Source organism: Citrus sinensis, chromosome 7 (assembly GCF_022201045.2).
Source record: "Citrus sinensis cultivar Valencia sweet orange chromosome 7, DVS_A1.0, whole genome shotgun sequence".
Lineage (NCBI taxonomy): Eukaryota > Viridiplantae > Streptophyta > Magnoliopsida > Sapindales > Rutaceae > Citrus > Citrus sinensis.
In genome coordinates, this window is record NC_068562.1 from 19,281,445 (window position 1) to 19,293,814 (window position 12,370).

At 29.5% G+C, this 12,370-nt stretch overlaps 1 protein-coding gene across 1 annotated transcript; it reads left to right on the forward strand.

Moving 5' to 3' along the window:
• The first annotated feature begins 6,751 nt into the window (after positions 1-6,751).
• Positions 6,752-9,319, forward strand: LOC102626253 (cationic peroxidase 1-like). Its single transcript, XM_025095460.2, has 4 exons — positions 6,752-6,877; positions 7,546-7,737; positions 8,156-8,321; positions 8,865-9,319. The coding sequence occupies exons 1-4, from the start codon at positions 6,830-6,832 to the stop codon at positions 9,248-9,250; spliced, it is 792 nt and encodes a 263-aa protein (XP_024951228.2). The 5' UTR covers positions 6,752-6,829; the 3' UTR covers positions 9,251-9,319.
• The last annotated feature ends 3,051 nt before the right edge of the window (positions 9,320-12,370 follow it).

Below are 12,370 nucleotides of genomic sequence, written 5' to 3' on the forward strand. Positions count from 1 at the left end.
TTCTCTCCATCTCTCTCTCTTTTTTTTTTCTTAGTCGATTTCTCTTTCTCCCTCTCTCCTAATGGAAAAGACATTTTGTTCTATTTATACTAGGGTAAAAATATTACTAAAAACTAAAAAGACTTAAATACCCTTAGGAGAATTGAGGTATTACACCTTGACTTTATCATCGAGCTTCGATCTCTCATCTTTAGGGATGTGAACATATGCTTTGCAATAAAATACTTTCAAGTGTTTATAAGAAACATATTTCCCAGTCCAAACTCTCTCAGGCACATTACTATCTAATGGAGATAAAGGAGAAAGGTTAATCAAATCAATTGTAATACGCATAGCCTTATCCCAAAAAGATGTAGGAAGCTTGGCATAAGAAAGCATACACCTGATCCTTTCTTTAATTGTTCTATTCATCCTTTCTATAACACCATTCTGCTGTAGGTTTTTGGTATAGTCTTTTCAAATCTGATTCCATAAGATTTGCAATACTATTCAAATGGCCCTCTATGCTCACCACTATTATCTGTCCTGACACATTTTAATTTTCTTCCCGTCCCTCTCTTGACATAAGCATGGAAGAACTTAAACATATCAAGCACCTGGTATTTAGATTTTAAAAGAAAAGCTCACACTTTTCTACAACATGCGTAAATAAAAGTCACAAAATAAAGTGCACCTCCTATTGATCTACTTTGTATCATACAAATATCAGTGTAAATCAAATCAAGTATTTGTGACTTTCTAAATGGAGAAAAGTTTTAAAATGCTATTCTCTGTGCCTTTCTAATTAAGCAATGAACACGAGTCTTGAGAGATATACTTGCAAAGCTACGTAGAAATCCTTTTCTTGCAAGAGTCTCTAACCTTTTCTCACCAATATAACCAAGCCTTTTGTACCATGTCTCAATGTCAAAATCTTTTACAGCTACATTCACATCTTCTTTCTTGATCTTGGCTTCTATTACATAAAGAGTGTTTACTTTCCTCTCTTAGCTAACACTAGGGCGCCTTTGGTGAGCTTCCATTTTCATTCACCTAATTAGTTAGTATAACCATCATCATTAAGCACGTCTATAGAGATTAAATTAAGGCGAATATCTGGTACATGTCAGACATCTTTAAGCAACAACTTAGATGCTCATAATCTTAGATGCCCCCTTATTTCCCATCCGAATATGATCATAATCATAATTAACATAGGATGGGAAGTAATCATGATGTGCAGTAATATAAAACGAAGTACCCGAATCAATCACCTAATCACTAGTATGATAAGTGAGATTTACTGAGCTCTCATCATAAACAATACCTATATCACCATTAACTATGGCTGTAGTGTTCTAATTGTCATTCTTCTAAGCATCAACATTTTCTTTTGCCTGTTCTCTTTTCCATAATCTGCACTCCTTTTTAACGTGACCCATCTTTTGACAATGAAAGCACTTCATGTTTCTCTTCTGGAACTTAGATCTTTCTCTACGGTTATCATTGTTCTGCTGGTGGGATTTCTATTTTGACTTCTCCCCCACCTTTCTTGCTTTTCTGAAACAATTGTATCTGACTCAGAAAGAATTGCTTCAACACTTTTTCTTTCAGATTCTTCATTTTTTATCCTATCTGTAACCATATCCAATGCTTGTAACTCATCATCTAAAATAATTTTCATAGTAGTCAACTGATCAACTAAATCTTGAAACCCACTAGTGTGTTCTGTTATACTGCACCCTCCTTATATTTCAAGTTAACAAGCATTTTCATCAAATTAGTTTTATTTTGTGGTCTCGACTGCTCAAAATCGTCTCTCATTTTCTCCAAAGCACATCGACCCTGGATTCATTCGCAACATCGTGGTACACACTTTGATCAGTCCATGATCTAATAGTACCTACAACCTTGTGGTTTAATTGAGCCAATTTCTTATCATCTAAATCGGCGGGTCTAGCTTTTTCGTCTTTAATGGGTTCATGTAAGTCTTTCATATATAGTAAGTCTTCCATTCTAGACTTCCAAATACCATAATTTCATGATTTTAATTTAATCATGTATGTCGAAGACTCCTCCATTTCAACCACACAAGTAATGAAATAACACAAAACTTGATGCTCTGATACTACTATATTGGGAAAGAGACTTACACAAGCAGCTACAAATTAAGTGGAAACAAAAACTATTTCCTTCTTTGTGTGATTAAAATAGGATGTACACTACAAATAAATAGGTAGAAAATAATCTAACACAATCCAAAAGCAATAAATCAACCACAAGAGGCATGGAGTTTTACGTGGAAAACCCAAAACGGAAAAAATCACGGGATCGTAGTTCGATATAATCTTCCACTATATTAATGAGATTACAATAAAAAATTCTTCTTTAGATAACACTAGATGCTAATAACATTAACAATCTTAACAATCCTGGCTTATAATAGCAACTTAATATTTGTCTCTCTAATAAGTTGGTATTTCAAATAACAACCAACGAGAGGATAAAACAAAAATTAAGACTATTAGGATTATAGAGGGCAATACCAAGAACTTACCCTCCAAATTTGGGAGAAAATGAAGTTAAAATCACATTTCGATCATCCACTCAAAGATTGAAATGCAAGCCCCAAATTCTGAAAGGACACCATTGTCTATTTCTTTCTCTCTCATCATTTTCAAGCACAAAAGTTGCTGCTGCTTGCTTTTGCTCCTTTATATAATGTTTTCAAAACCTAATTTTAATGAAAATTTTGTCTAGCCCCTTTAAGTTTTCTTTAATCGCTTAACTACTCAAACTTGTAAAACTTTGGGCTTCGGCCATCCAAATGAGATGGACCCAACAAATAATGTGGGACACATGTGAATTAATTAGTTATTAGAATTACAAACCTACACATAGTTTTATATGTATATATGGTCCTTGATGAAGTTGAATTTCTAGAACATTGGGTATTTTCTTTTATTGTATAATATTTTTGTATATTGCTCTTTTGTGTAGGCATTCAAATACAAGAGGCTGTTGCTGGACTATTGTAGCTAGAGATGTGGAGTATTGTCATTGATGTTGAGAATGAGTGGATGCTTGATTTTTAGCTACTATCTTTCCCTTAAATGTGATTCAAGTTATTTGAAAATCTTGCCAAAAAATGGCAATATAATTATAATTGAAATGTAAATAAATGATGAGATTGATGAAAAAACTGTCACAAGCACGTGGGATGAGGTATGTTCAGATTCTATTCAAGTTCCCAATGGACTCGTCATAAAAACTCGAGTAAAAAAATTCAAAGAAGCACTTAATAGGTTGATTGAAGCAACTTGGGCTTAATTAAATTCGTAGAGGCCCATTGAAGGAATCACACATGATAAATGTATTATTCAGGCTCTTTAAGTTTCTAAATAATCACTTCCATGAAATAGGAAGTTGGTTTGCACATTATGGCTGGAAGATATATTGTTTTCCTTTTTCAGATACTTCCCCATTTGGAAAATATACTACTTTACTTTTTGAATACTTTCTCATTTTTTGAGGAGGCTAGTGGAGAAACCAATTAGTTTATTTCTCTTTTAATTATCGACTTTCCATTTTAATTGATGTAAGACATTTAAGACAATTAGGATTATTATTTGATTTAGATTCTTTACTATTTACTTAGAATAGAATTCTGATTTGATTTACATTCTTTCCTTATTTGTTCAAATTATGGGACAGAAAATTATTGTTTATATAATTTAAATTCTTAAATTAGTTTCCTCTAATATTTTAATGTATATAAGTGAATAAAATTTAAAAGCATGAACGAACTAAAGTAAATAAAAAATGGCAAGGAAATAGATTTTGAATTGCTGGGTTTTGATTATATTTTGACATAAAAAAGAAAAAAAAAGCATTGCATTTGTGTGAGATAAACATAATAGGAATGTGAAAAAGAAATTGTGTAACTTTGGGTACTTTATACATTTAACGACAGAAAAATGACATAGGTGCCATTTTATAAATTTTAAGATGGTAATTAGAATATTTATAAATTTTGTATAATGTTTTTTATAATGCCTGGTAAAAATTTAGTTCATTGTTACTAAATTTTAATGAACTAAAATTTTCATTAATAAGCTAAATAAATAGAGAAGAACGTAAAATATTCCTTTGCATAGAATTCGAATGAGAGATTAACAGTTCCCTTATTGAAATCAACATATACCACTTACCATCTCTATTGTTTTCATAATAGTCCATAACCCCTTAACATATAATTTTACTATATTACTCATATTTTCAAATATACTTTTATTGATATTAATTATAAATTACATAAATCATATAAGTGGAAATTGAAATAAAAAAATTTAAGTACTAAAAATAAGAAATATATTTTCAGTGTGAATTAAAAATTAATAATAAGATATTTTTCTTATACCTTTTGTTATTCTAATTTTTTCTTATAATAAATATATTTTATTTAAAAAAGGACACCTACCCCCCAATTTTTTTTCTATATACTAACACCTTCTTTTGACTATAATACCCTTTGTAGATAATAATTAAAAAATTAACCTTAAATTTTTTTAAAAATGAACATATTTTAAGCTTTTTAATTTTCTAATAGACTAATAATATTAGAATTTTTTAATTTATAAACAAGTTTTAAAATGTAGACTATTATATTTATTATAGTAATATATTTTTATTTATTATAATTTAAATAAATCGTTGGATTAAATAAATTTTATAATTAATGCAATATATCTCATATATTAATAATATTAAAATTATTTTATATAATATTGAAAATAATTTAAAGTTTTATATATTTATTTTAATATTATGATCCTATTTATTATAAAATTTAGTTTAATATAATATAAGATTGTAAAGTATTAAAAAACTTTTTTAAATGTTGAAATTATCTTAAAATATATATATTGTTACATTTATTTTGATATTATATTTATATTTATTTAAAACATTGGAGTCAATATTTTTAAGTTAACAAAGCCAATGGGTGTTGCAGTTAAAAGGGAATAATGGTATCCTTTATTAAAAACTAAGGGGTTTACATGACTATTTCCCCAAAACCATGAGGTGTATGTATTGTTTTCCCTTATATTTATTAGAAAACACTGGAGTCAATCTTTTTGAGTTAACAGAGTTAAAGAATATTATAGTCAAAAGGGGGTAATGATATCTGTTATTGAAAACTTTGGGATTTACATGACCATTTTCTCAAATTTGGGGTGTAGGTGTTATTTTTCCTTTAATTTATAATAAATATAAATAAAAGTGTATTTGAAAATAAGGATAATATACTAAAATTATGATGTCAAGGAGGTTATTGAACTATGATAAAAAAATAAAAGTTAAATAGTAGATATTAACTTTAAAAAGGAAAAACTAATAATCTCCTATTCGAATTCTATGTAAAATAATCAAGATTGTAACCATCACAAAGCTTGATGCATGGTTGAGAACGGAATTTGCTTACTTGTTTATTTATTTATTAAAACATAAGAAACAGAATCAAATAACATTATTAAGCCAATTGTCATTTGTCAAAAAGAAATGTTGTTGGGGCTGGGTCTCGGTAGGATGGGATGTGACGCAATTCAAAAGTATTCAAAGGGAAACGAAATAAACAATAAATTGATCCCCTGGGCCTGGTGTTGCCACCAGTCAGTAATTCGCCGATTTAATATCAAGATTATTATGAAAGTTTAAGACTTTGTATTCAAGATTGATATGAACGTTTAAGACTTTGTATCTTGCTTTCAACTATATTAATTAATTCTTGTTTTGGATAGTCCTCTTAAGTTGCATTACAAGTAGTTCGAAGATTCTAAAGTTTGGGAGATTTGCAACAACATCCATGTATAGAACTATGTTTATTGGCAAAGATTAAGAAATCTAATTTGAACCGAGTTTTTGACTTGATAGATTCCTTGTGACCATTTTGTTCACACGCTTACCAACCGCCATTAAGTTTTTCAGACGATGACAAATCCTCTTATATATTTTTGACTTCTAATATAGTTTGGGCACCCAACATTATCTTGTAATTTATAAAACAAAATGCAAGACTTCAATCAATTTACTCAAAATGTTAAAATACAGTCTTCTATAATACAACCCAATAATCTTTTCCCTGACATTTCTCAAGTTTTTGCTAGATTTCCTAAGCTTTATGATGCCTTTTCCGAGTTGCTTCAAAAAATTAAAATCTGATTTAAAACTTGAGATGTGCAATAATTATTTGTAAAATATAACGAAAGTTTGGTTAGATGATAGATATTTCTTATTTTTGTGCTCATATTTTAGAAATTAAACTAATTCATAATTGTTACATAAGACTTTATAGTTAATTATTAAATTTTAAACTATGCAATGTTATATACCCATGTACTAAAAGATATCGAAATTTTTATTTACATGACTTTAGTGAGCTGCATTTGAGAATATTAACGGATCGATATAAGATGGTGGGGAGTTTCCAACTCTCAATGAATGCATGCATCCATTATTTTTAATAGTTTCTAATAAAAAATTAGCAAAATCTTTTTTCTTTTGACCTAGAACCAATAATTCATCCTCTATATAAGAGCATCTGATTTATCACATATCATTCACCAAGCACAAAAACACAAGCTCTGCTGAATTACTTTGGTGTCTCCTTGAGTAGTTTTTGATAATGTCATCTCACTCACATCTTTATGGAACTTGCTTCATCATGTTTTTGTTGTTATCTAAACTGGCCTTTGCACAATTATCCTCAAATCACTATGATAATACTTGCCCAAAAGCCCTCTCTACCATCAAGTCTATAGTGCACAATGCAGTGGTAAAGGAGCATCGAATGGGAGCTTCTTTGCTTCGTCTCCATTTCCACGATTGTTTTGTTAATGCACGTTCTATCTCTCCCTCTCTCTTTCTTTTCACTTTCAACGAAAGCGATTTGCAATTGCAAACTTGCATGCATGCATCCACCCAAAACGCATAATAGAGTTTCATTTACGCATTATCATAGTAATGCTTGAGTGACAAACTTTCTTTGTATATGTTATTTAATTTGTACATAGTGAGGTGCTAAAACAGTATTAATTAGTAGAATAATAACTCAAAATAATCTCTTTTCATTAGCTATTTTTGTTGAGGTAAATGCTCCTTATAATTTAGATCAAGTCCCAAATATTTTCAAAATTAAAATTTTCCAAAAAGTCCAGTTGTCTGTTTGTTTATGTTAAAATTTACTTAATTATCATCTATTTTTCACCTGTTATATGTTAGATTTATTTGAATTTTAAGTTATATATCATGCAAAAATACTACTTTACTCTTAAATATTAAATCGGATTGCTACAATAGTAACAACATACGTGTATTACGGTAACTTTTTTTTAGGGATGAACTGAATAATTAGCTCAAACCACATATAAAACTGAAGGAAATTTACTATTAATACATTTTTGTTATCAATATGGTTATATTACAATTTGATTAGTTGGGCATATGATAGTGTATTACGGTAACTTTTTTTTTATAATTAAATTTCGTTTATGCCTCAATTTGCAGGGTTGTGATGCATCAGTTCTATTAGATGACACTTCAAGTTTTACTGGTGAGAAATCAGCCAGCGCCAATGCGAATTCAATAAGAGGCTTCGAAGTGATCGATTCAGTTAAATCTAAAGTTGAGAGTCTCTGCCCTGGTGTTGTTTCTTGTGCAGACATCTTAGCTGTTGCTGCTCGAGATTCCGTTGTTGCTGTAAGTGAAGTGAAAATTGCATTAACGACTACTTGAGATTATTGTCACCTAATAGTAATAACTGCAGGCCCAAAATCTTAGCACTTTTCTTTATTATTATTGTTGGATCCTTATCATCGACTTAGGCTTAATTTTGGTTAAACGGTTTCTCTAACACAATTAAATTCAATTCTCTCAACTTATAAACTCATTCAATTTCTTGATTCACTTTTAAGCTCGTCTTTTGGTACATCCAAAACCTTTTTCTTTTTCCCTTTTTTTTCTTTTTTCCTAATCTTAGCCTACAAACATTTCACATAAGGAAGCACATGAAACCCTATCTTATCAGCTTAAACTTTTGGCTAAGCAGTTATTAACAGTATAATGGAATTTTATTTATCAAAATTAATTAATTAATCAGATATTCTTTTTTGTTCAGTTCGGGGGGCCTTCATGGACAGTTCAATTAGGTAGAAGAGATTCGACAACGGCAAGTTCCAGTGCAGTAAATACTAATATTCCATCCCCTCTCATGGATCTTAATGACCTTATTTCTAACTTTGCAAAGAAAGGACTCAGTGCTAAAGAAATGGTGGCCCTCTCAGGTAATAAAATTATTATTAGATTAATAAACTTAGACCTTGTGCTGATCTAAGCTGCACTAATCTTTCAAAATCATATCTCATCACCTGCACAACCAAAAAAGGCCTCTAGTATCAGTGGATGTACGAGTGCATTAATAACATTGTACGCATGGTAGAATTTAGTTACATATATATACCGTGTAGAATGATCAACATAAGATTAGATAAATATTGATATGTATTGAAGATATTATCTCACATCAACTGAGAATAATTACTAGGTTAATAACATAAGTGAGGCAATCCTCAAATCCTAAGCCATTTTCGGAGTATAAGTTAGGCTCATCAGTTTTTTATATGGTATCAGAGTTAGAGTCAATTACGAGTGGGATCACTCTACTTTATCGTGTGATAAGGACTAGCTAGGCAAAAAAATCCGTATTGAGGAGAATATTCCAAGTCAACTATTAACTCAACTAGCTAGCTAGTAGCCATATTCTTTGACGTCTATAATTCTTATTTCGTGTATGATTAATTATATATCAAAATTCTGGTCATATACAGGAGCTCACACAATAGGACAAGCTAGGTGCTTATTGTTTCGACAAAGAATCTACAATGAAACAAACATTGATTCAGAATTTGCAACATCATTAAAATCAAACTGCCCAAGCTCAGGCGGCGATGACAACCTTTCTTCATTAGATGCCACCAGCCCTGTCCTATTTGACAATGGCTATTTCCGGGACTTGGTGAATAACAAAGGTGTCTTTCATTCAGACCAGCAGCTCTTCAATGGCGGCTCAACTGACTCTCAAGTCACCACTTACAGCACCAACATTGGAACGTTTTATGCAGATTTCGCCAATGCAATGGTCAAAATGGGGAACCTTAGCCCACTTACGGGGACTGATGGGCAGATTCGCACCAACTGCCGCAAAATAAACTGAATTCTATTGGGGCCTTTTTAATTAGCTTTGAACAAAGTCGTTCATTTCTATTTCTTGTTTTCCTATGTCCTGAATATTAAGCGAATAATGATCATGATGATCGTGTTACTAGATTTGGATTAATATTCAGTAAGCATTTTTTAATTTTTCTATTTCTCATAACTACAGATAAAGTGAAATCTGCCATGTGTTGTAATCTTAATACACGTTTCTTAATTGCCAGTTCTTGCAAGAGAATGGCACTTTCATTTCTCTAAAATTTATTTTACTAATTTCTGGATTCATCATAAATTGATCATCTCTTACACCTCTACTAATAAAATTAAACTATTTAATTTATTTGTTATATATATATATATATTCTAAAACAGTGTGTTATTTCTATAACTGTTTTGACACTAGTAACGAACAAAGGTGTTAAAAATTTATGGCAAAATTAAAATCTTAATTATGACCAAAATGTGTCATTCTACCATTTTATAATATTACTCTAATAATAGTTTGTTTGATTTTTGACTAGACATGAAATATGATTCAGATTGATTCATATATATATATATATAGAGAGAGAGAGAGAGAGAGAGAGAGAGAGAGAGAGAGAGAGAGAGAGAGAGAGAGAGAGAGCCAGTTTGAGATTGTTGTGGATGACAAAATAAGTTGCTTCTACTGTATTAATGAAATAAATCATTGAACAAAAAAGTGATTAGGTTTTTGATAAACTATATTATTTCAGTTACTATTAAGTTTCAAAAGCAAAGTATATGAATTTAGTAAAATTTATTATTAAATTGTTCCTCATTTTGTAATTACCATATGTATATGTTTAAGAGTAAGTATAATAAATTTTCTAGAATGTTTTTTAGACACAAAAATTTACATTAAAAAACTCAAATAATTAAAATCCTATGAACCTTATAATATATTATATTAAATATGATAAAGTTCATAGCGTAATACAATAATAAATAACTTAAAATTAAATAAAAAAGTAATATGTAGTTGTAGTAATATGAAAGGGTTTATGATTTTTAGTAGTGTTTATGAAAAAAATATGATACAATTGTCTTTTTATTAAAATAATAAGGTTGTTATAGGAACTTTAAAAGCGTTTGATGACTTATTCAATAAGCTACTATTATGGCTAGTTTGGGATACATGTGACTGATAAAATAAGTTGTTTTTGCTATGTGGATGAAATAAGTTGTTGATTAAAAAAGTAGCTTAGTATTTAATACATTATGTCGTTGTAATTGTTGTTAGTTTGAAAAGTAGAATACAAGTATTTGGTAAATTTTATCATGAAACTGCTGCTTTACTATATAATGACTAAATAGACATAAGTTTAGATTTCCTTCTATTTATATATTAGGGTTTATGAAAAAAATAAGATATAATTATATTTTTATTATGGAAAGGTTATGATAAGGACTTTAAAAAAGTGTTGTGGCTTAAGTTAATAAGTTGCTTACAAAAAGTAACTCTCTACATGCTTTTAGAAATTTCTTTCTATCAAAATGAAAAAAAAAAAACTTAAATAAGCAGTTTTTAAAAAATTAACCAAACATCATTTTTGTCAAAACTTATAAAATATGTTGCTTGTAGAGTTTCAACCTCATTCGCCAATGGGACCTTAAAAAGCAACCTGCTATCTACTTTAAAAACTATTGTTAGAATTGAGAAACTTATAAAATAAATAGTTATAACATCCCACATCATGAGAGAAAGAGTTCCTGGACTAGTTTATACACCTTGGACTCTTCTGGCTAAGTAAACACATTTTAAGTTGTAAAGGCCAATAACAAAATTGGGATCAACTGTGTTCCTAATGCAGACAATATCTACTTGGTTATTGGCCTCAGGCTGTTGCAGTTGGTATCAAAATCGACTAGCGACCCGATGTGTGAATGGATATGATAATGATATGATTTAGTTCCATTTTGTTTTCAATAACCCTCACGAGGATGCGAGGTCCTCAATGGGGGAAGCATGTAATATCCCACATTACTAGTGAGACAATTCCTGAACTAGTTTTATAAGCATTGGGCTCTCTTAACTAAGAAGATGCATTTTGAATTGTAAAGCCAGATAATAAAACCGTGACAAACTTTGTGTCCAAATGAAACAATATCTACTTGGTTGTTGGGTTTGAACTATTGCAATAACTATTAAAAAATTTAACATAAACTAGTTCTATCAAAACTTATGTGATAAGTCTCCTTAACATTTCAACTGCAATTATAAACGTAGCCTTAACAACGAAAAATATGGGTGAGTTTAATTTTGACTTAAACTAAATTCATGTTAGTTTATTTCCATATAAAATATGAACCATCATTTTTTTCCTTTTTAAAACCTTTTTTTCAATGAAATTATAAGGATAAATATGCAAAAACCATGTTTTTAATATATTCTATTCAATAACTAAGAAAAATTTAAAAATAAACATATTATTTAGATTTGTATATTTGGGGTGCATTTAGCACACTATATTGTATAGTATTAGCTTTATTACATTAGCTATATTGCATCATCTTGTACTAAGCTATAATGTAATCCTATATTTAGTGTAGTATGAACTGCATTATGTAACATAAATTTTTTATTTTAATTTATAATAAATTAATAATTTAAGATTTATTTATATTTTCTTATCATTTATATTAAATTTATAATTTAAATTTTTATAATTAAAATGAGCATTTTTCACTCACTGACCACTATAAGCCGTCGCTGGCCATCCTTTTTCAGTATCATTTGAACTTTATTTTGATACAATTAAAGTTCTTTTTATTAGGCTATGCAATGGTGCAATTATTACTGGGAAAGAAATTTTCATTTGCTATAGATATGCATGCAAAGTTTCAGTTTTTAAAATTTTAACCGTAAATTTATGGCAAACGAAAGCTCTTTTTTCGGAAAAATTGCTCAATTGCTTAATTCTAAAACACTAATTTATGCAGTAGCCACCAATGACCGGCAACCGTTGAACTGTTGTCGACGGCAACATAGTTGAGTTTTTAATTTTATTTAATATTATATAATTTATTCAGTTTTTATTATAGAAAATAAAAAAACTAATATGAACAATGTGGTATTACACAAATTGGACCCCTAGGTTTA